Source organism: Synchiropus splendidus, chromosome 4, assembly GCF_027744825.2.
Source record: "Synchiropus splendidus isolate RoL2022-P1 chromosome 4, RoL_Sspl_1.0, whole genome shotgun sequence".
NCBI lineage: Eukaryota > Metazoa > Chordata > Actinopteri > Syngnathiformes > Callionymidae > Synchiropus > Synchiropus splendidus.
In genome coordinates this window covers 24893154-24918488 of record NC_071337.1, presented here as the reverse complement: position 1 = coordinate 24918488, position 25335 = coordinate 24893154, and the positions used below count along the sequence as shown (strand labels likewise).

General features: G+C 42.3%; 1 protein-coding gene across 3 annotated transcripts in view; it reads left to right on the top strand.

Moving 5' to 3' along the window:
- Nucleotides 1-3046: 3046 nt before the first annotated feature.
- Nucleotides 3047-25335, top strand: part of LOC128756988 (SLIT-ROBO Rho GTPase-activating protein 1-like) — a 32574-nt gene continuing 10285 nt past the window's right edge. For 2 of the 3 annotated variants that reach the window (XM_053861918.1, XM_053861917.1), the window contains exons 1-15: nucleotides 3047-3293; nucleotides 15558-15753; nucleotides 16415-16469; nucleotides 16529-16636; nucleotides 19151-19213; nucleotides 19875-20072; nucleotides 20598-20726; nucleotides 21172-21393; nucleotides 21477-21578; nucleotides 22836-23033; nucleotides 23105-23189; nucleotides 23889-23916; nucleotides 24001-24034; nucleotides 24117-24177; nucleotides 25219-25296. In XM_053861918.1, the coding sequence (XP_053717893.1) occupies nucleotides 3227-3293; nucleotides 15558-15753; nucleotides 16415-16469; nucleotides 16529-16636; nucleotides 19151-19213; nucleotides 19875-20072; nucleotides 20598-20726; nucleotides 21172-21393; nucleotides 21477-21578; nucleotides 22836-23033; nucleotides 23105-23189; nucleotides 23889-23916; nucleotides 24001-24034; nucleotides 24117-24177; nucleotides 25219-25296 (1624 nt within the window). In that variant the 5' untranslated portion in view covers nucleotides 3047-3226. Of the gene's footprint in view, nucleotides 3294-15557; nucleotides 15754-16414; nucleotides 16470-16528; nucleotides 16637-17201; nucleotides 17409-19150; nucleotides 19214-19874; nucleotides 20073-20597; nucleotides 20727-21171; nucleotides 21394-21476; nucleotides 21579-22835; nucleotides 23034-23104; nucleotides 23190-23888; nucleotides 23917-24000; nucleotides 24035-24116; nucleotides 24178-25218; nucleotides 25297-25335 lie in introns of those variants that run through there. The other variant, XM_053861919.1, reaches the window with a different exon arrangement.

The following is a 25335-nucleotide window of genomic DNA, read 5'->3' as shown; positions in this document are numbered from 1 at the left end:
TCCTCCTCATGTGGGAGGCCAATTTGTCACCTATCTTCTGCTGAAGCCCATGTATCACGGCTCACAGGACCATTTCTCTGGGCTTTAGTTTAAATGATGTGGCACCAGAGGTGTCAAACTATATCACGTAGTGAAGCCTTCTGTTAAGAAGTGTTAACAGTCTTAGAAGAGCTTGAACCATTTCTGTCTACCATGAGTCTTTGAGTGCAGGAGTTAGTTGTTGATGAATAGAACCATTTTCCACTATTCTAAAGGTCATTGTATTGGTTTTGATCACTCCCTATGTTTTATTCCATATAATATTGTCTTCGCTGTCACACTTGAATTAGTAAATGTGAAAATAAACACAAAACTGGGAGATTAAATATCAATGTTCAGCTTCATCCTGGTCTATTCACAAGAACAATTCCGTAAACGCCAATAGATGCAGCCAGAAGTCATTTGTTTATCTCATAGTTTTCAATCTAATAACTTGCGGAAAGGTGCGAGTGGGTGAGGAGTTCTAGCAAGGACAGTGTCGCCATCTGGTGATCACAATACTACACAACAGTTGCCGAATTGGTCGGTTAAATTTTACATTTTTCAAACAAACAAGGAAAAAAAATAAGTCACTAAAAAAAAAAAAAACGACTTTCAAATTGTTAATAATGAATGAACGTTTATTTCAATCTCCTCGTATACAATGCAAATGTCTTACATACAAGTTCTCCTCGTGGTCAATAAATCTCAACTTTTAAGTTGGGAGATCTCTGAGAGCCAAGAGCGGGTGGCACAGTGAGTAACAACATATATATATATATATATATATATATATATATATATATATATATATATATATATATATACACATTTGCTTTGTGAGGACATTTTGGCCCGTCCTCATAAGGTTTAGCGCGGAGGTGGGCAATTAAATTTCCTGAGGGGCAGGTTATACATTGAGACCGTTGAGAGGGGCCGTCAAAGAAGTGAGGGTAAGAGAAAATTGAAAATAAATAGTGTGATTATGAAATAACACTTTAAAAATGCACAGAAAATGTTGGTTTGTTGTGTTTTATTTCATTTAAACCACATTCCATTAAAAAATTCTTGATGTGTCTAATACATTTCAAAATGTACTTTCAAGAAATATTCCTAAAATAGCAAACGGAAAGGATGCACAATTAAGAAAAAAATAATCAAACAAGAAAGTTATGTTTCAGTTGCCTCATAATGAACATAAAACAATGCACAAGACAACTGACTCCAGGAGGGCCACATAAATACAGTCAGAAGGCTGCATTTGGCCCCCGGGCTGTACTTTGCCCAGGACTGGTGTAGAGGCTTAAATGTCAGTAAAAGTTGTTTATTATAATTGATTGCGTCCTGGTTCAGGTGCGCCATTTGATTTGGGTGGTTAGGTTTAGAGCAAGAGCTGGGGAAAGCATTATGTCATTGAGAAAGCTCACAATGTCTGAACAAGGATAGAAATACAAAAACGTGTGTGTGTGTGTGATGGGGGGCTGGGGGGGGGGGTGCGCGTGTGTGTGTGCGAGAGCGAGAGAGAGAGTAAGAGAGAGAGAGGGAGAGCGCTTGTATCGCTATACCTGTGGGCAGCAATTCTTAGAAAAACACCTCTTTGTGGGGGCCTTTAGCTCTCTGTGGGGACCTTTTGCCACACCCCACAAGGCTGAATCTCGATTTGAGGATTAAAACTTGAAAATAACTGGGTCATCATAATTGGGCAAAGTTGAGGAAAGCATGAAATGTCCCCAGAAAACATATACACATGACTGTGTGTGTGTATATAGATTTTTGTTTGTCATAGTAATTTGTGTGTTGCAAACCTTTGGTTGCTTTTTATCTTTCTAGTCTTTGTGTTCAAGTTCATTTTCAGTTAGTAGGTGTAATGCAATGTAATCATACACTTAGTTTAATTATTTGATATTCACATTTAAAATTTTTAATTTTAGTATTAGTTTTTAATTTAGTATTTTAGTATTTAAGTGTGTATTCTAAGTAAAGGCATGGAATGATAAATACAGCAGCACATTCCCACAATGGTGGAAATGACAACCTCACATTTAACCACTCGGTGGCGACAAACAAATCCTGTCTTGCGCCAGCAAACCAAGAACTGTCTGTCTGCCATTACCTTTGAACCCGACCACTGAATGCAACCCCAAACCCAGTAGAAGTTCAACATTTAAGAGATAAAGAGGCCAAAAAATATTCCAAAATTCCAAGCCGTGCCTTTGAAATGATGATGAAGATGATGATTAGCAGAAGTAGAACTAGTAGTACTATTACTGTAACTATTTTATTGCTAATTTTATAATTACAATAATAGTAAATAATAATGTTATTAATAATGTTAATAGTAAGTAAAAATATTGTCTGTTTCCAATCACTACATGGATGATTTATTCATACCGAGTCCGTTAAGATCTTTTAAGGATTTTATTTTATACTTACATTTTTGTACATATTTGGAACGAATATAGCACAAGTAAACTGTTACTGCGTTTGAATTCTAAAAACGCAATTGTTCATTTGATATTATATGTTTACTGGCCTGAAAGTTGCAGCGATTTTACAATTGAAGGTTGTTTGTGATTGTCAAAACGTCCAAGTCTGGCGCGATGTTTGATTTCCGCTATAATCACTCTGTCGTGGTATGTGTTGTGTGTCAATATAAGCGCGCTACAAAGTGCCATCAGGAACACACTGATGCAGTTCTGAGATGACAAGATTCCGTCCTCAGCGGTGACTTGGGCTGTCAATCAAATGTGTAACCCCGCCCCTGGGACGAACACACCCATCCCTCACGCGCTTCATTTAGCAGTTATTCATGTTAGCGCACGTGCACGTGGCGACAGAGGTGCGCGTGTGGGGGTCATCTCGGTGTCAGGGGTCGGTCACGTGCAGGCGAATCGTCTGCTGTCGGTGCGGTTCTACAATTGCGCCCGCGCGCACTGTCGCCATCTTCCACGCGTCCACAGCGTGTCCTCAGCGAGTGCGCGTGATTTTCCACGCACCTCCTCTCTCCCTCCCTCCCTCCTTCTCCTCCCTCGCGCCTCAGCGTGGAGGTGCGGGGCCACTACCGGCTGCTGCAGCGGCACTGCATGGATCTATCGAGCATGTCAGCAGCGGGCGAAGCCTCCGGCGGAGGGACGGGCACTTTATAGAAGACCTCTTGATTTTGACGCTCCTCTCCACCTGGCCAGCGGTGGCCGTCCAGCCCGGCGACATGTCAAACTCCAACAAAAGCAAGAAAGACAAAGAAATCCTCGCTGAATACGAGAGCCAAGTCAAAGGTGAGAGACGTGGCTGGATGTTGTTATGAATGAGCAGCAGTCGCGCGCACACCTGTCTGCCGCGCATCTGGGTGTGTGTCAGGATTTGCGGGTTCATTCTGAGTGCTGCATGGCGCCTGAGGCAGATTGGGGGGGTGGGGGGTTCATATACCGTCATCCATTCATCTGATTGCAGCAGTGTGTGTGGTCCCCCCCGTGGAGTAAAATAGTTGGTGGGGTATCTCCTCCTCTTCCCCTGCACCAGATGGGGCAAGACACATGACCTTTGAATAGAAAGAATGTGTCACATGCTCAAATGCCGTCTTCTGCACAAATGCCAGTCTGAATCCCCCCTTTTTGAAAGATGAATCTCTCTGTCATCCATCTCCACATGGCTCCTCACACTTCCACTCCTCACCTCCGCCCACTCCATCACGCTCGCTGGCAGCTCCTCTGTCTTGTCCACCCAGGAAAAAAATATGTCTGCACGCAAAGTCAAACTATCTGCTTTATTCACTCATTTCCTGCTTCAGAGTGGAGCTCCGCTCACACCGGTTTGATGAAGTACAGACTCACGCCGGCCTGTGATTGAATGGGCCGTGGCCTTTGCTCTGGCTCCCTGCCAAACACAAGGGATGCCCTGCATTGAAATGACCGCTCTGATAGAAACCCGCCGGCCCTCCCGCCGGGCTCAAACCTATGGATCTGCTGTTGTAACTATGTGCTCTCCAAGTCTGCCTCCTTCCTCTGGCTCCTGATTGGTGGACGCAGGAGGCGATGAGAAATGTATACGGGAGGAGGTGGGGTCTGGCCGGCTGAGGTGAGGCGGTCCGGGCGGTAAAAGGTGGCGAGCTGAATTATGCACCTGCTGACGATACATATTTGTGCGCTCAATAACGCGCCGGCGCACTCGGATCCATTCCCCAGTCTGATGGAGATGAGGATGGCCCTGATGAGGAAATTCAAATGAGCAGAGAGGGAGGGAGGTGAAGCGTCCTGCTGCAGATGTGTGCACCTGCAGGACAGGTGGACACACACACACACAGGACAGACTGCCTCATGACTAAGTCTCTCATCTCTGCCCCGGTGTCCTTGAACCTGGTCGTCATGGGAACCGCCTCCCACACATCTATATTTATCAGATAAAGCCTTTTCTCATTATTAAAGTGTGGAGTTAGAGCGATAAGACCGAGGGCGAGAAATGAATTAGTCACATCCAAGTCACGACCGGTCAGACGTCTCGGGATCAAAATAAAAAGTCAATTGCGGCGTTACGCCGTGTCAAAACTGAAAATCCCGGAGAGAGCTTGGGTTTGTGGTGAGATGGGAGATAAATCAAAGAGCAACCCGCGCCGCCAGTGTTTTGGTGGAAAGGAAGGTAATCAATTGCTGTTCGACCGCCACAGATTTGAACACAGCATGAGACAAAACATTTCACAACTCAAGATGATGGGTGCTGGAGGAGAGGCTGTTAATCCTTCACTTAGAATATCCAACAGGATCCTTTGATGTTTGTATTTGGAATAAAGGAGTCCACCTCCTTCAGTGCAAGTGTTGAAGGGGAATTATGCACCTGTGCCATGTGATTATTGAAGAAATTTCTGTTTAGGTATTTGCTTTTCAAAAATATGTACGTGATTATTTACGAATTTTGCAGAATATGCCACATAGAAGAAGATGAAATTCAGCATAGTTTTTGTTTTCATCAACTGTGACTCGGACTTCAGGTTTTGGTTCTGACAAATCAAGATCCCACAGTTCGATTGGGTGTCTGAAGCCCGTCTGGTGCTGCTTGTTTGTTTGGAGCAATAACCCGCGGCCTGTTGTGGATCAGTGTGAGACCCTGGACTTCGGTGTAAGCTTATGTCTAATTATACGGTACATGCAATGATCTTCTTTTAAAGCACTCAACCCGCTTGAGTTTGGGGAATATGCCGAACTGCCCGAGGACAAATTGACCGTCTCCTAATCTTGGATCGTTGATCAATCTTCTTCTGATCGGTAGACGTTCATGCTGGTCCGCGTTGTGTCAACAACATCGACTTTTCTTTCTATAAAATGAACCAGCCTTGATAGATAGCTGCAAAACAGCGGGACCACAAAACAAGTAGGGAAAAGACAGAACAACATTGGCCATAGAAATGTTCGACGGAAAACAGAGCTGTGAGGTTCGCTGAAACAATGTTTTGCACTTGCACGTAAGGTACGTCTTTGCAGACGACTTTTGAGTCTAGTGTGTGTCACGTTGGCTAAATATTTACATATCTATTTTGTGTCAACATATAATTTTATTAAATGTTTCAAGTAAAGTAAATAAGATTAGAGAAGGTAGTACTGATATGGCATTCAATACTGACAAAACAGCGGAAAATTTTCCCAACACAGAGAAAACGTCGGAACGGACAGTAGAGGATGGTGGAAAAAAAGTATGATGTATTCACCAGCAGTAACTAATTCTGTTAGCAACTTCAACTGGGTTTAAATTTCATCCTTTGTGTGATGAGTTTGTATATTCAACACCCTTCAAAAGTCTTGTACATTCTTGAATTGCTCCCTGCAAGCTATGTGAAATTAAATTGTTATATTTAAAAGGAAGTAAGTCAGATAGGAAGTTTGATAATCTACAAAAACTGTACTTTGTAGAACAGTCCCCTCACAGAACAGTTAAAGGGCATACACAAGCTTGAGTCACACCAGGATTAATATTTGTACTTCTACAGTGGCAGTACTGAGGAGTGAAATGAGTGAATGTTTACTTCATGAATAACAATCATAATAATTTTGTTTTTTTTGTCTTTCCTTGTTTTGCCTGAGATAAGGCCTATATCTGTCCTAAGATCAGACTTTTGCTCTTCCAATCTACTTTGTTTTCATATGTGCTATGTAGGTAACAAAGTGTCATATTTTCAGCCAAGGATGACTTAGCCATGTTGGCTCCTTGTGTGAATGAGTTTGACACCCCTATTCCAGACAGTTTAAATTCAGAATTTCATACATTTCATCTGTGTTTTTCAATTTCTTTGCGACAAATCACATGACGCCTTATTAAAATATTTGTATTTGAAAAAAATTAATCAATTATTGGCTCGTGGTAGATTTCCTGTTTCCATGTGTACTATTTTAGGATGTATTAGTACTATTTTTGCCCCATAAAAAGCCCTTATTCTTCCTGGCTGAGCCAGCAGTGCCCTCGTGGGGACTGAAGTGTAATAGTAAATTAATTAAGCGAATACAGAGCCCAAGGAGAATCCTGCTAAACGGTGATGAGACAGACGTTTGAGAAAAAAACCTGGGTGTAGGTGGGATAGTTTTCCATGATATTCACCTTGGGTGCCCCACATTTCCGGCAGACGCAACAAAGGTTTTAATCACACTCGAGGTATTCACCAGACAAACTCTCTATTCTGTTTTGTCTTCCCACATTTCAGTCTTTTGCTCCATTGTACAGAGCCTCTGTGATCAAAGAATCTACTTGTCTTTTTGGGGGTGTTGCGAGGACACACACACACACACACACAGCTTTGGAAGGAAGGCTCAGCAGACTCCTTTCTCTCCATTGACTGAGATCCCAGCCAAAGATGTTTCATTGATGTAATCGAGCCTCCTCTGTGGTTTCGCTGTCTTGCTTTGCTTTAAAAAAATGCATTTGTGTCTGTTAGACAAGCTGACACTTGTCCACTGAGCTGATTAGCATTTCATTAATGGATGATCTACAGACAACATAATTACGTCCTCAAGTGAGTCACAGTTTAGACCATTCATCATCCAAGATTCACAAATACACGACAGACGTACAGTATCCTCGAATGTTCATTACTTCTTACTTGTTTTACCTTGAATCTAGTGGAGAAAGTGGATTTGATTCGTAGTCTACATGAGGAAGTTGATGTTGTCTTGGTAGTGTATGAGATGACCAGGACCAGAACTTCAGTAAAATGAAGTTGCCACTACAGCATTGGCTCTTGAGAAGCTCACCAAGGAACCCCTGTTGTCTGTGAGAGGGCAATGTCCGAGTTGTCCAAGGTGCGTGATCCTCAAGGTCCATGAAGACACTTTCCCAGTGAAGCCTGTACATGTGTACAGTTCAGTGTGTGTACAGCATATAACAATCTACTGGGCATAAATTGTAGATTACATTATTATGGTTCTGGGGCTGTCCGACAATTTAGAAAGCAATGTTTGCCTTTAATGTGTCATAAGCAGTCAGTAAGTATACCTTGTGAATTTGACCACAGGACGCCTCATTATTCTTCAGCAGCTTTGTAAGCGAGCGGATGGATTGCTCTCAATTTTGGGAAAAGTGTGTTATTCTGTAAGCCTAAATAAGATCCTGTAATGGTGTCTCCTCTCAATAAAAATTATAATTAAAAAGATAAAGTGAAAATTGATGATAGAGAGCAGAGAAGAAGACGGTAGTGAAGCTGAATCTTCTAAAATGTTGTGTTACAGATGCACTGGAGTCCAGTGATTGCTTTCTTTGGAGGGTGGCTAAGCTTGAGATCGACATGATCGCATTTTAGCCCCAAAATGAACACAGAGCAGAGGTCACACTATGTTATTAAACAGATGGATAGGTGGGCAAGCCATTCTCACTTCTGTCGCGGCCTTCCGTGGTGATGTCGGCACGTGGGTGTTTCAATGGAGTAAAATGGTTTCCCTTCCCTGCGCGACGATGGAGACGATCAGAACTCTCCTTACTAAATAGATGTTTCTTATAAGACAGTGAGGCAGACTAGTGCTGTATTCAAAAAATCGATTTTCCGATTCTGAATCGATTCGTACATCAATTCCATAAAATCGATTCGTAGGTCCAAAGATCGGATTAATTAATTTACGTTTTAACACATATTCTCCGGGTCAAGTGCGCATGCGCGCACCTGGAACACCAAAGTCAAAACAACATGCCTCCTCACAGTGGCAACACTAGCAACGTTCAGACGCGACCAAACCAAAAATGCGCTCGACAAAAGCATAGCAATTAGCATGTTATGCCTAATGGAGCTATTGGAAGTGTTGCAGTGCAGCGGAAATACGACCCACCTCACGAGTCACGTGACGCGACATCACCCAGCGCTTCTATCCAAGCCATCCACCGGGCCACAACATTTTGGTAATAAAATAAAAATGCATTAGTATTAAACAGCAGCATCTTTTGGGTGAATGTTTAATGTCATATTTCTAATAATGCACCAGTCCCATGAGCATTTGGCATTTTGTGTCTGGATCTTTATTATCATTTACTATGAATCCTTCATTAATTTCCTGTTGAATGTCAATATGATACTAGTATTAATACGTTAACTTGTCATGTGATTAAGGCAACAGCTCAGAAAATGGTTTAAATACTAACCTGAATCGAGATCGGATCGGATCGAATCGAATCGAATTGAATCGTGATAATCGATTCTAAGTCATGAGAATCGGAATCAAATCGATTCTTGAAATTAGAATCGATACCCAGCTCTAAGGCAGACAGAAAGAGACAGAGCCACAAGAGAGGGGAAATAGAAGGGCAGGTGTTGCTGAAATGCAACACCTGCAAATTTGAAATATGGTGATCGGATCTATTTCTAGGTGGTATATTAAAAACAGAAATGTTGCTGCCAAACACAACATACTCTAGACAGTGCTGTTCATAACAGAAAAGATTCATTGTAGACCTCATGGATATATTTGCAATGAAAACAACATAATTCATCATGCGCCTTACATGAGGAGCCCACAATATTATATATAATTCTGAAAACTTGCTGCTTGCACTTTTGTAAGTGAATATGTTTAGCAACAATTGTCACCAGAGGAAACAGGTTGTGTGCAAATTCCAGAACAACAATCCGGCAGGATTATTGGCTGACAGTTTGGGCGCCATCACTCCACCATCATGAGGTATCGTCGGACAGTGGCACCAACAGAGACCGCCAATGTCCAGGCCAGTCCTGAGTTACCTCCCCTCACCAAGAATAAAACACACTTTAGCTTCTACCGTCCAAAGGCATGAATGTTTTCATCAGGTGTAAGCAGCATCGTGGTGCAGGGTAGGATCAGTTTCTGTCACAGAACCACTCTGATTGTTTCCCCTCTGTTTTGTCTGGCAAACAGTAACATCCGCTCGACTTTCAAGGCCAGCTTTGCCCCCACTGAATACTTGTGGAATTACCTGGGCCAACTTCTCTCAGATCAGCCACAGATCATTGACCTTGGGGATCTGGAAACTTCTCTGCAGCAAGAGTGTGAGGACCAGGATGTTATTCAGAGACTCCATTCAGTGAGGAGACAGCTTGTAATGCTGCGAATGACAGTCGTACACTCAACTGATAATCCATTTAATCCACCATCTGTCATTCATGGAGAGCTGCATTAAATCCTCACCTTTTTGCTACAAGGGTTTTTGTTTCCTGTTTTCCCCAAACTCTGGTCTACATAAGTCATGATACATACTCCCATTTCTCTTGGTCGTCCACACTTAAACTTAATTTTCAATCGAGTTCAGTGTATTTTGGCTAATAATAATGATTATAATAATAGAAAGTGTCAATACTGTACCTCGACCAATTTGTTTGTTACGGACTGAAACCTTGAAGGCTGGTTGGAAATGGGCTAACTTGTGTTTGATATTGCTGGTGTTCTTGTGGAGGTTTTCGGGTTCACGCACATAAAGCATCCCCCCGTTGTTTCTCATTTGGCAGACCAGCGCATCTGGCCGTGTGACTGAAACATGTCGTGAAAGATATTCTGAACTAGTAGGATTTAATTACTATTTTCCACTGTGCTCTCATTTTTCAAACCTCCTTGTTACTTTTTAATGCCACACGGGTGATATTAGTTAGATGCCATAATCCTTGACATGATAAATGTATATTAAATGGTTTAATAAATTCCTGAGCCACAGCGCTGCATCTGCTGAATGTTCCTGCTGAGAGAAACGTCTCGCATCATTTTGTCGGCACCGAAGTTACAGATCCGTACTCTTTGATGTCGCTGCTGGATTCCCTCTCGAGGAATATAGTCTAGCTTTACAAGGAAAGTGCGCCGAATCTCCAGTTTAAACGTGCTCCGAGGGGATGTTTGCCTTGTGTAAGGGTAAATCTACTACTTAAATGTTGATCCCCCGATGTTAGATCAGAAGTATTTATATGACAGACAGCCGTCCTGGTCTCTGGCTTTCTGTCTAACACGGGTTCAGTGTGAATGACCTCTGTCCAACAGTGTGTCTACGCTCATGTTTACATCTGTGTACTGTTCCCATCTGGATCAGAATCAATCCGACTCTTTGTACGTGAACATCACTGATGTTTCTGATATCTGCTTGTTCCATGTCCGTGACAGAATGCTGGAAGAATATGTTGCATTACTGTCCTCACTATATGCCCACAGACATCCAGGCTCGTTGCTCATCATCTTGGTCCTCATCTGGTGTAGCTTTCGCTCCATTAGGCTGGGACACATTATTTTAAGGAAAATGGTAAACAGGAACGTGGTGATGTGTTTTGTAAGTTGGCGGTTAGTACTACTGCCTCACAGACAGAGAATGTTTAAATCAAGAAACAAAGGCAACTCTGGGTTTGTTTACATTACTCTCAATTGAAGTGTCAGTGCACAATGCTTTCGTGAACTGCTGGAGCACTATAGGATTAAAAAGACTACATTATTCAGTTTGCCTTGCATGAAAGAAGAATGGTAAGATAGATGTTCTTACACGTCCTGACTGGAAAAGCACTGAGAGAGCACAAACCTCAGCCAAGCAGCTTCAGTCCATCCAGAACACAAGTATCTTTCACACCTAAAATGAAATCATTTCTTTCTTGTCTTGTTTCAGATACTTACTGAAAATTCCATCCAAATCTGTCCATAACTTATGAAATTATTTTCAACATAAACAAGCCAACACCATTGAAAACAAAACCTCCTTGGCATAATAATTCTGTCTGTCAAAAATCAAAAGAAAGAATCAGTAAGAACATAACAGCATCAACGTAGTCGTGAACTTTTATCGAATTGAAATGGTCACCATGCGATTGACTGACAACCTGTGCTCTGCTTTTTACGCTCAGCAGCTGGAAACCTGGCCCTTAACATGTATACGTAGTTGGTGTAGCTCTTTGCTCTGCTGTCCTGCGACTGCCCAACAGAACCCGAAATGAAGCAGCGCATCAAATTGGCAGACAGAATTAGAGAGGGAAAACCACAAAGCATCTGACAGAGTAGAGTTGAGTTGTTCTATTGGTCATTCTTAAATGTTTAAGTAGACCACTAGTCAATGGCTGAGCATTTTAACTGACCACGTAGTGAGTTGTGTGTTTCACGTCTTCCTAAAACGCTGTCTGGGTTTGTTTGCTCTGTCTCTGAACCGCAATTCTCTATATTCGTCATGTTGACCAAAGAAAACAGTTTCCTGTGGACAATAGCAATAATGAGACACTAGTTATATAAAAAATATATATGTTTAATTGGAGGAACATACATTATATATTTTAAAAAATACTTAAGTGTGATAGGACACATATTGAAATAGTAATGCCCTTAATATGACCACTAGCTCTGATGCAGCAAATGACTCCAGAAATATGGAGCTAATGCTCACATTTTTTGAATGAACTTGTTTATAGGCATCAATGTGAGTTCAAAGATGTTTTATACAAATAAATCTGAAACCAACTAGCATGTGACCATTGGTCTATCATGAGAGAAGTAACTGACTGTTGAGTCCTCTGAATATGTATTTCTCTGCGCTCATAGCGCTTGGACATACTGGACATACTATGATAATTTGCTCCATTCAATACCATTAATTTTTCTCACTGCAGTTTAATGTCATGAAAGGGGCCTTATTGTGCCTTTTATGATCACAAAATCTTACATACCAATATGGCAGTTTTCAATTTTCTGGTGGCGGCTGCAGGGATTTCTACTCCCTTTTTAATTCTTACCAAATATTTTCAAGTTCTGCAACAAATCTATGTGAATAGTGTTTCAGAAATTAGATCGTAGTTCATCAGGGAGAGACGTGTCTTCAGACTTGCCACCTAGGTCAAGAGTTGGACCTCAACATTTTCAGGTGCGCTGTTATTTCAGGTTCCACACAAGAGTGTTGAATTTATCGTCAACATTTACGGATTTCTGTGACTCACTCACATCATGTTCTCCTGTATCTGACATGGTGCGAAACATGCTACTGTTACCATAGTAACACACTTCCCATCTGAGATTTAACACCAATTTAAACGAGTGATTAAACCTCTCACCGCTGGGAGGTAAACTAATATTTTCGATGTGCATTTACACCTACCAGTCAATAACAAACACTGTCATTTGGGGGCAGTGGAGCAGATGCTGGATGATATGAAAGTGTTGCGGATCACACAGAGCCAGATGAAGATGGCAGCCATTTTAAATTAACAACCGCAGAATCAGCCCGCCTACTGGCAAAAGTGTTTGACAGACTTGCACCGATTGTGGACTTCTATAGATAGGCACGTCTCTCGCCGTGCGTCTGCGTGAGAGCCAATTTGTGTCGGAGGTTGTCAGCAACATTTGGGATCGGGATCATCGGGTGGGGCTCACAAAAGGTCAAAGGGCTCTGAATTGCAGCCCAAAGACAGACAGTGGAACAAGTAGAGATTTATGCGGCAGATCCAAGCTGTTGTCTTCACCTTCCTCATCACATGGTTCACGCAGAGTGTGGTTGCCAAGACAACAGGTAGTGGAGTGGATACGCTCCCTGAGGAATGGTGAAAGGGAGAGGTGGGGTGATCATTGTGTATTCTGTAGCCGCTCGCCTGGCTTCCTCCCTCTGCTGCTGCAGATAGTCGCAGCTCAGAACCGGCAGGAGCGGCGGAGCGTGGAGCCGGGCTTCACCATTGAAGGCGTGTGTGAAAGAAGTGCGCTCTGCTTTTTTTTCTTCTTTTCTCTTTTTTTTCTTTTTGGCCAGAGGATTAGGTCCAAGGTGACTTCTCGAAGGACGACCGTTCTCCTCATAAATAATGGGGGATTAACGAGGTAGAGAGCTTAATGAACTCATTAGGGGAACAACATTGGCAATTCTCATTTTTATCAGTCAAACATGAGGTAATTGGGTTTGAGGTGTGCAAATACGTAGATATTCAACCATTTAAATAACCAGCCCTCATGATGAAATGAGTGGGAACCTGGTCAACTCCGTTTCTTGGACTTGACTTGACTTGACTTGACTTGACTTGACTTGACTTGACTTCTTCTGTCGCTTATCCCGGGTGGGGTCACGGAGGCAGCATTCGGAGCAGGGAAGCCCAAACTTCCCAATCCGCACAAACCTCCTCCAGCTCTTCCCGGGGGATCCCGAGGCATTCCCAGGCCAGACCGGAGACATAATCTCTCCAGCGAGTCCTGGGTCTTCCCCGGGGTCTCCTCCCGGTAGGACATGTCCGGAACACCTCCCCAGGGAGGCGTCCAGGGGGCATCCGGATCAGATGCCCGAGCCACCTCAACTGGTTCCTCTCGATGTGGAGGAGCAGCGGCTCCACCCCGAGCTCCTCCCGGATGACCGAACTCCTCACCCTATCTCTAAGGGTGCGCCCAGCCACCCTGCGGAGGAAACTCATCTCAGCCGCTTGTATCCGCGATCTCATCTTTTTGGTCATTACCCAAAGCTCGTGACCATAGGTGAGGGTGGGAACGTAGATTGATCGGTAAATCGAGAGCTTCGTCTTGTGACTCAGCTCCCTCTTCACCACGACGGTCCGATACAGCGACCGCATCACTGCTGCTGCTGCATCAACCCGTTTATCAATCTCACGCTCCCCTTTTCCCTCACTCGTGAAGAAGACCCAGAGATACTTAAACTCCACCACTCTCCACCTACCCGGAGAGAGCAAACCACCTTACTCCAGTCGAGAACCATGGCCTCAGACTTTTTTCGTTTCATGGACTTACTCGCAAATACCACCTGAGGGACTCAGAGATGAAGACAAACATATTTTGAAATACCTTTTGCCTGAACAGCTTGTATCTATTGACAGCAACATTTTAGACAACTAGTTAGACTGACATTAACCCACATGACTTGACAATCTTCCAGTCAAAAATGAAAATGTCTGTAAGAGACGTGTCAGTAGTGTGGGCCTGCTTTATAACTCAGTTTTTATGTTGGGCAAGATTGGCCAAGCTCCATAATGCACTGCTGTATTAGTGGCACTACGTGCTTGTTTTGCAATTGTGATTTAGTTTGAAACAGATTCATGAAACTGAGGACAAATGCTGAAGAAAGACAATACAAAGACTTCCGTTGATGGCTTGTGAAAAGCAGAGTGAAACGCTGTGGTGTCGACTGACTTCATAAAAAAAAATACCCTCCTGAATCCACTTCTGCTCACTGAATGTAATTTTTGATTGTTCATTCAAAAATTAAATGGTCAGAACTATTTTCATAAAACAAGAACAAATGTGCCACTAAGTGTGTTTTTCATTATGTCAATGTCAGTGTCCATAGCTTTTTTTTTATCTCATTATACCAAGTACATTGTGTCATTGAGCCAATGTGAACAGGACGTTGTTGCGAAGGACAACAACTGAAGACGAATAAACTCTTGGTGGAGAGTATAAAATGAGTTGGTACACTGAGGGTTGTTGGTTGGTGTTTCATTACTAACCCTGTGATGGATTGTTGGCGAGTGCAGGGCTGGCATCAGAACTCCTGGGCACCACACTCACCTACCATCCCTTAGCGTCCTCTGTTGGGCATAAAGGACTTTAAGGACTAAAGTGAATAACTGTAATTTGCTTTCCCTTCTTTAACATTAACTGGAGTGCAATAAAGTTTTTTATAGTCCAAGAGGAACCTGCCTATTGGGAAACCAGTGGCAGAGATCAATGTGGCTGTTAAACTAATGTCAGCGCTCCAGCAGCCAGACTGTGAATGAAGTAATGCATGTGAGCTGCTGCCTCTGAATGGTCCTCAGAGGTCAACACATCCTGGTTAGGAGTTGAGGAACAACAGAAACAGATTCATCATCATCATTTCATTCTTGATTTCTGCTTTCATTTGAATTATCCTTCCACCTATTCTTCATGAATGTTTGGTTTTATTTAGTAATATTTCTCCTTTTCACTGTCATATAAACCTCAGATATTAGGCTGTTAAATATTTCAGCGAGCCTTCTGGCTGAATCTCTTGGTAGGAGTCTGCACAGTTGTATCGCTACACAGATGCTCACACATTGTCCGCACACTGAATTGATTTAAATGACTAAAATATGAATGAACCATTGAAATGAAAGCCAATATTTCAAAGGTCATCTGTGTTGTGTTCAGATGTTCGGACCCAGTTGGTGGAACAGCAGCGGTGCCTGGAACAGCAGACGGAGATGCGCGTCCAGCTGCTTCAGGACTTGCAGGACTTCTTCAGGAAGAAGTCAGAGATTGAAACGGAATACTCCCGAAACCTGGAGAAGCTGGCTGAGAGGTTCATGGCGAAGACGCGCAGCACGAAAGACCATCAGCAGTACAAGTCAGTACACCCATCATGAATTCTAGATTCATTTGAAAGTCTCCACACTTTGTTTTCGATGACATGAAGGAGTTTCAATGCGACTTTGGTGAGACAAACGTAGATATGTTCTGTATATAATGAAGATTTTTTGCATTGTAAGTAAGTCGCTGGCATCTTGCTGATGTGAGGAATATTTCACGATGGAAGCACACCTACTGTCAGTTGTACAATGTGATATTACCCCATGCCATGATGGAACACCTGATAACAGATGAGAGAGTAAATAAACCCTTTCATCGTATTTGAAATGAAGAATTGAAAGATTGTATGCTGGCAGGATCATTGCATTTATAGTTGGACCAAACATTGTATGCGGCAGCCTGCCTTATGGTTTCACAGGCTGCTAGTGAAATTATATTTTGCGGTTATTTATGAAGCTTTATGGAACTTTGTCATGGAGAGACATGGCTTTGTTTGTTGTGGACTCTGTACAGTTGTGTTCTGCGTTGTGTTCACTATGTTTTGTTCATTGACATATACAGTGCTTTAAAAATAAATTTCATGAATTATTAATTTAAAACAAAATAATAAATAAATAAATAAAACAAAATAATAAAAACAAAAATAATGTGTTAATCGTAATCAGCAAATCGGGTCAACTCTCTTGTCCATCTTGCAGGAAGGACCAGAACCTGCTCTCCCCTGTCAACTGTTGGTACCTGCTGCTGAATCAGGTCAGTTCCCCTTTGTCACAGTGACGGCGAGCACACCTGACATCTGTTTGTAATTCCAGGTGAGGAGGGAGAGCAAGGACCACGCCACCCTGAGTGACCTCTACCTGAACAATGTCATCAGCCGTCTCACACACATCAGCGAGGACTCGGCCCGGCTGCTGAAGAGGGTGAGCTGGTCCATCCATCATCCGCTCCACACCTTGCTGCTGATGTTGTTGACCTTCATGGAGCTGCAAAGACCCTTTAGAATATTTCCCAGCAACAAATTTGAAAGTGAAATAAAGAATTTCACTTTGTCTTTGTCATACAAATAAAAAGAAAAGAAAATTCCTTTTTAATTTTAGATTTTTTTTATTTCTATGTATACATTTTTATTTTATAGAGGATTAGGTTAAAAGGCTGTGACCACACTAACATTTGACTTTGTAGCTCCCTTCCTGAACGCATGCCCAAATCTCCCGCAACTCTTCCCTCACTGCCTGCTGGTTCACAGTTTTATGTCTCAATTAAAGTGACCTTGAACGCAGCGCCCGTCCTCTGAAAAAGCTGATTCATCAAATAACTGGATGTCGACATCTTCCTTTTAGCTTTAATGACGCCATAAAGCAGCATCAATCACATTTTTTTTCAGTACAGCAGAGTCCCTCTATGTGGGTTTGTCTGAAATTGCCTTATCCCTGGCTCAGTCCTGGAGTGGATGGGATTAGTCTCTGTTCTGTCCATATGCTTTTACACTTCATCATGATGCGACGACTACATGATGGTGAAATCACAAGATGAAGTGCTGGTGTCAGGCAAAAAGGGTAGATCAAAGTATGAAAGCCAAACCAAGAATCAGTGGATAGCTCTGCAGTTGTTGCATCTGATATTTGAAGAGGTGTTGGCACACATCGAATTCCTCTCCCAATGACAATAATCCCCTCCAAATAGGAGTTTGAGGTTAGTTGTTTTCCAGTCATTTCCTTTTTTGTAATACGGCTGTTCTCATTTGATCTGATTATTTTATTGTGTATTCTACCAAGTATTGTTGAGGTTAGGTGTATTGAGGGCACCATTTAAATGTGGTCATTCTGTTCTGTGGCGTATTCCTGAAACTTTCATTCAACACTTATTGACATATTTTAACAGACAGAAGAAGTAGGACCCTATAATTTTGTGGACGAAATTGGCTGATTTAAACGGAAAGTAATGTTACTTGAGTTTTGCTTTTTGCAATTAACACATTAAATTGTGGAAATTGACTTATTGTGGCTGATAAACTGTTTTTGCCTGTATTTTCTGCAAATAGCAATAGCATCAGTCGCTACAATTTTTCACAAATCAAATTTCAGCAGAGCACAATTGTGCTTTGGCAGCAGTGACAGCTGCTTGTCAGAGATGTCTCATTCTCGATTTTCAGTAAAAAAACAATAATGATATGGAGTCCATCAGAACAATCAGGCTCAGTCTGTGACAGCTATGGATAAACCAAGCAATCTTTGTGTCATTCAACGCACTGAAAGAAAACTGGCGACAATGCAGAGAGAGCACCACATTATATAATAATAATACACTTTATAGACCAATGACTTACTTCTTCTTCTTCTTATAAATGATCTCATCCAAATGACAAAATGTGAAACCACTGCGTACTACATCAGAACCACCTGATGATGCTCGGCTTGTGCTCGCTGCATTGCTTCTCTGGCCGAGGGAATCAAGTCATGTTAAGAAAGCTTGAGCACAACTCTGGTCCCTCAGCCCCGTGAAGCACTTGCCACCTGTCCTCTGCCTCTCACCCCAACTAGCTGGCATAGGCTTCAGACCCAGTGTCGGGACTAAGATGAAGTGAACGGAGAAAATGTGGTTTTGTGACTCAAGTGCAGAGACTAGAATATTTTGGAATCAGATGAACACCTCTCGGTGAGTGTTGCCAGAGTGTTATCTGTTGCAGTTTGACCTTCAGGTCTACGTGGACGCATAAGTATGGAGATGACAAATGATTTCCCTCTTGAATTGTTTTTAATTAAAGTGTGAGATATGTATGTATCAATGCAAATCCAAACCCTCAGCGGTCATTTGTAACCATGTCACAACCCAGCTGTTAGTCTCCGCTGATGAAGGAGCAATTTTCCACTTGTGTCTTTCTTCAGAACGGCATTTCCACGTTGATTCTAATGAAAAGTAAAGTCGGTATTCCCCTGAGCTCGGCTGCCTCGCAGTTACGCAAATTAAACACACATAGACGTCGCCTCCCAGTTTAGCTCAGCACGTTCATTATTAATCTCTCTCTTCCACCTCGTCTTTTATTCATGCTAACTAAAGTGCATTGCCTGCCAGCAGCTAGAAACCGAACCACCTTCTCCGGTTCCTACCCAAAATGTCCACTCAGGAAAGAGGTGCTCCGGGAAGAGTGTGTGGCTTTGACCACCCTGTGGTCATTCCGTCTCAGCGGGGAAGGCCAGTCGGGATCATTAATCCCACTGTCATTTAGCATAATGTAATATTAATGTGCTGCCTCATAAGTTCTTCTGCAAACTCCAGACGGTGTCATGCACGAGACAGACAATCTGTTTAAGTGCCGGCGGCACATATCAGTCTTTTATTCATGAGTGTGGTTACATGTATGTATTGGGCTGGTGTTTGATATCAGCGCGCTGATGTTTACTCCTTAAAATAATAATTTTCTCTTACCTTCCCAGAGCAAGGAGATCATCTTTCAGCTGCAGGAGGATCTGATGAAGCTTCTCAATGAGCTTTATACTGTAAGTGAAACTACACATTTGTCACTGTACTTATTTTGGTTGTGCTGCACTGGTTGTTTTTGGACAAAAAAAAAGTCATCTGAAATATTTTGTAGTACACAAATAAATATTACTATAAAACAGCATTATTTAATACAATGACTTCTGTCACCATAGTTGCAGAGTTAACTTTGCAATGTCAGTTGCAAATGCAGTGATTTTTGGGGCATAGATACTGTATGTGTGTGTAGAGTGGACCTCATTTCATAGCATCTGGGTGTGGTCCAAGCAGTCCCATGAACAACATTTGAATCTTTGATATGTTCCCATGGATGATGTATGCTGATTCAGAAGTGAAAGCATTGTCCAGAATATTAACACAGGGCTGCATATGAGCTCATTAGTTTTAGATTTCCTCCACGCCAGAATGGATTACAAAGTCAGCGAGTTGAGGGCAGCCGTTTTCTTCTCGGTGGACTGGAAATCTGGAGATGGTTTGACGTTACGGCTCAGCTCTGCAGAGGAGCTTGAAGGAGAAAATGTCACGGTTTATTTCACGCTGCTGCTTCCAAAAGCATCTAAATAAGTGAACACAGGAAATGAGATTAGAGAGGCCAAGGCCACCTTGAGGAGTTAGAAAAGACTCACCGCTGCACTTTCTGTTCATGCTGTTGTCACCTAGGTGATGAAGACCTATCATATGTATCACGTGGAAACCATCAACGCTGAAGCCAAGCTGCGGGAGGCAGAGCGCCAGGAGGGGCGCGTGAAGGGCCTGTCCAGTTCGAGCGGAGTGGTCGAGCCAGTGTTTGGACTGAGGATAGAAGAGCGCCACCAGAGAAGGAACGCTGCACGCAAAATGGAGAAGATGAGGGAAAAGGTTAATTGGTTATTTGAAAGATAAATATGGGCCATGTTTTCTGTGATGTTTACTGGTTGACTTACATCTTGGACCCAGGAAAATTCATATTGGCAAACATGAACATTAACCTGTGTCAAACTTTGTGTTTAGCCAACTGCCTCGCAGGCCACATAAAATGACCTGGTGGGCCAGAGTTGGCCCCCAGGCCTTGAGTTGGATGCGTGAATTGAGTACTTCTCTAAATGAACCGAGTGGAGATTATTTCTGACATTTGCTAAATCTGCATTGTTCGGTGCACAAAACATGACACAAAAAGTCAGCAGTTTCAGCATTCTCCTGCACATAATCCTGGTTTTTGCATATTTCCTGGCTTCACACGCTCCTGGTAAGGCTTGTTTTCTATTCAGGGGAGCTGATGATGCATTATGTCTCGACTGACTTTCCGTGCAGGTCACTGCGGCTGAGCCATATTAATTTAACATGGTAGTGATTTGTATGATAATAATGAGGTGGTTTACCACACAATTGTCTGTGTCTGACCAGAGAAAGGCAAAGTATTCTGAGAACAAACTGAAGACCCTAAAAGCCAGGAACGAGTATCTGCTCACTTTGGAGGCCACGAACGCCTCCGTGTTCAAGTACTACATCCACGACCTGCCCGACATCATCGACGTGAGTTGTGTTTACGCATCTGCTTGTTGGTCAACATTTACATCCGAATGTAACCTTTAATTCTGTTTGCTGTTGTAAAGAAAGTAAATGACATCTCTGAGGAGATTTTCTTGTAAATCGACAGATTGCTCTCAGAACGTTGTCTTGAATATGTTAGCAGGAAACCAGTTACTATGGCAACACTTTTCCCATGAAAGTTGGGATTGTAACTGCAGGCCAGAAAAGTCACTTAACAAATAAGATGCATTGTTGTGTAAAATGGAAATCCAAAATGTTTAAAAGGTTGACCAATGTACAATAATTCCTACAGAGATTTGGGAAATATTGAATAGGTATGCTCTGTATTTTTATTTAGTATATTCTGAAGCGCCATGATAACTGTTTGTCTCTGCAGGCAATTGCAGGGAAAAGGCTTCATTTTAAAAAGTATGTTTTGTTGTCTCAGTGCTGTGACCTAGGGTACCACTCCAGTCTGAGCCGGGCGCTAAGGACCTACCTATCAGCCGAATTGAGCCTTGAAGCTTCCAGAAGGGCTGGTCTCGAGGTGCTGGAGGGCGCAGTCGAAGGTCTGGACCCAGCCCGAGACAGGCAGCGCCTTCTGGGCATGTACCCCACTGCCTTTTGCCCCCCTCAGCGCTTCAGCTTCCAGGCCCACATGGGGGATGAAGTGTGTTGTCGTTTTTTTCTGTAGTTCATGTGACTTTTCTTCTCTTGACAATGATGGCAGTGCCGTGTCTGACTTCCTACCAGGTGAACCAGATTGCCTCGCAGCAGCAGTTGCAGGCGGAACTGACCCTCCGTCTGACGCAGCTCCAGACCCGCCTCGCTTCGCTGAAAATCGAGAATGAAGAGGTAGAGGAGAGTAAAAATCTGTTCATAGGCTATTTTAAAAAAGATGTTTATAAATATGTATGGCCGAAGACGTTCTTCATGTGATAATGCTGTATTCTTATTTTAATTCCATTGTGACTTCTACTGTCGGTCATAATTTTGAAAATAATTCAACTGCCTATAAGTTCCGACAATAAAGAATAACAATTGTAACCTACGTTCAGTTGAATGTAGGTGGAATAATCTCAATATTATATACAACTAAAAACCTGAAACAGAACAATATGAATTCATTAGTTTCCTACAACTTATTCCCTTTACTCAGGAGCAGAGTAGCCTATCCCCGCAATGAATGTGGAATAATTTGGAGTGTGAAAAATGTACATAACTTATATTGAAAAATCTATAAGTGTGGATGCATCTTTAATTCTAGTTTTACTAATACCTAGTGATCTCAAGTGGAAAATATACAGTATTTTCTTGTTCTTTTTTCTCATATGAAAACTCTCAAGTGAGAGAAGTGTTCCTCTCATTCATCCTCATTTTCAGGCATATTTTCTGATAACCAAAATTGGCAGTATTTATGCTAAAATATACAGTTTAAATGGGGCGCTAAAGTAGCAGCTGTACTGCAGCTCCAAGAATAGACGGAGGCACCTCGGCGTGGTGTCCTCACGGTTGTTATGTTGTGGGCTCAGAGGGCAGCTGCTCACCCAGCCTGAAGGGCATCAGAATGAAGCTGAGGGAGACGGATTAATGAGGTGCATCTGCATGTCTCAGCAGCATCTATACACACACGCACACATCCTGATGATCAAACACAACTCACCTTAGTTTCCATTGAGTATGTCTGTAAAGTAGAAGCAGCCACCGAATACACTGTTGTCAATTCAATCCTCAGATGATATGGTTAATGATGTAGGATTATGAGATTGAATGATGATGTACACTGAATTATTTTCCCTTAATTTAATAAACATACATGTAGTAAACACACACAGGAGAAATGTGTGTTCTGGAAAACTTCAAGATGAACGTAAATATTGCAGAAATATTTAGATTAGTTGGTGTATTTTAATTGGATTTGATCACTGTAAAAGTAATAGTAATAATTCAAGCCAAAATTACCACGGAAAAACATACTATATGCAAGTACTTCATTCATACAGTTCATATTTTATACGCTTTACTGGTTGGAAATGCCAAAAAACGAAATTATTTTACTTTATTAATTTATTAATGTTGTCAAAGGTTCATCAGCATGCAACTGTGTTCCAGGTGAAGAAGACATGGGGGGCCACACTGACCACTCTGCAGGATATGACTGTCCTGGATGACTGCGACGTGTCCCACAGCTTCACCCACAGTCCATCGTCAGAGTCAGTCAAGTCCAGCGTGTCCGACGGCTACCTAAACAAACCCAGTCTGGCCAAGCGGCGGGCCAACCAGCAGGAGACAGAGCTCTTTTACTTCACGGTGAGTCCTGGTCAGATGCAGAATATTACACTGAAAATGCACTTTTGACTTCACATACTTTATTTTTACAGAAATTCCGAGAATATCTGGAGGGAAGCAACCTCATTTCCAAACTACAAGCCAAACATGATATACTGAAGAAGGCCTTAGCAGAAGGTCAGACAAACATACAGTTTCTTTTTTACTGTTGTCACTTGCTAAAGACTTGAAAGAGAAGCAGAAGAAAATCACATATATTTTGTCCCTTTTAATTTATTGTTGAAAGTAAAACCCCAGTAAAAGTACTTTAATGGTGTGGCCTTGTCTTGTCCCAACTAAGTTGATGAATAAAATGCTTTGCATATTGTGTCTCTGCCGCCAAATTGTAGCCTCTGTTTCTGAACCTGCTGCAGAGACAAAACGAAAAACAATAAATGACACTATAATGAATAAATTAATAGATGTTTTAAATTTTTATGGTCAAACATTGTGACTTGGTCGTTCACAAGTAGCTCACAAGCTAGAAAGGTGTGGGCACCTCTGTCTGACACATTTTTGTGTAGCAGTTTACTTTTTAAATTATTTTTTATGTATGCGTCACAGTAGCAATAATTATTGTGTTCATTTCATGTCAGCAAATTTGATGTGGCCTGAAATGAGTCTCGGTATCTGTTTTTATTGGTGTCAGAAATTGAGTGTTTGGACAATATTGGAAAAATGTCAATACCTAATAAAACACATTAAGTGGTTTAAGGAAAAACACATTATTATTAACTCTATCCATCTCATAAAGCCTGCTTTCTGAAACCATCAAAGATCATGTTGGTGAAAACATCTGAATGATTTACGCTCTGAATTTTGATGTTCCACTTTCAGGATATAAAGCTGAGCTACTGACGACCAGGTTTGTTCATCTGCTTCTCAAAGTTTCTCCTCGTCATTTTCCATGAGTTCCTCACTGACTATCTCTGCCCTGCTCCCATCACAGTCGTGGACGGAAAAACTCCCACAGCAAGCACCAGGTAGAGTTTCACGTGTTGAACTCACATTCTCATGAATGTGCCCACAGACACACTGACGCCTCTTGTCTTTGGTTGTTGGCAGGATTCAACCAAAGCCATACCTTTGCTGGTGGAGAGCTGCATCCGCTACATCAACCTACACGGTGAGTCCACACCTGACAGCCAGGGTCAGAGTGGCCGAGAGGGAGCTCCTGTAATCATGACATGAGATGAGAAAAGCCTGTGTGGTGGAGGCGAAGGTTTTCCATGAAGCCTTTTTTCTGCAAACATAATGGATTTGAGGGTCAGTCTTTGTAGCAGGGGTGGATGATACCAAAGGGGGATGATCATTTTGAAGATGAGAGGCATTCAGGACCCAACTCAGCATACTGGGTGGGGAAAATAGCATTAAAGAATTCATCTCCTGAAGGTATCATGGATGAGTTCGGAAACACAGCAGCCTTCATTTTCCAGAAACAATTGAACTTTAGTCAAATGTACACCAAGGACTCGTTGCTGCATCCATGTAGATGTGAGTAGTATCAGTATTGCTCCTCGTGATCCAGGCTCATACTAGGTGCAAAACTGCAGCGAAATTAGATGGATATTGTTTTTTTTTTTAATCCAGTGTTTTCCTCTGTTATGTCTGAGCCGAGGTCTTTGATGGCACAAGCTCTCCATCTCTGAAATTATTTTACTGACAGGGGATCTTGCTCATTGCCATCAAACCCAGTATTCTGCACTTTGTTATTGCACATAACCTGCTTTGTGTATTTGTAAGGAGTAAATGATACTCACCACCTTCATTAATTCATTTCCGGCAGGAAACCGTGACGGCCATTGTTTTCTCATTGTGGTTTATAACTATCACTGTATATTATTTCTGGAAGTGTATGGTACAACCTCAAGATCAAACCACTATAGTCAATACTATGCAGTTGCCCCAGTATTAGAATCGCAAGGAATCCTAATCGTAGTGTACATTGAAATGGCCCCATGAATAAAGTCATACAGGGACAAGAGCACATGGTCCTGGCTCTACTGGACATGGTGGTCTACCTCATTCCACGCTGTATACAAAGTTTCTTGGTTTCTTGAGGAGGAGTGTCACCTCCCAGGACAAGGAGTCTATCATGTATGTCTTAGTCAAGTGAGGACTCTTGGGCTTCACATTCAGGAATCTAAATCTACTGTGCTTCCTGCAGGTCTTCAGCATCAAGGCATATTTCGGGTGTCAGGGTCTCAGGTGGAAGTGAATGATATCAAGAACTCCTTTGAGAGAGGTGAGAAGTCAGCGACAGCATGAAAACAGGTGATTGTAT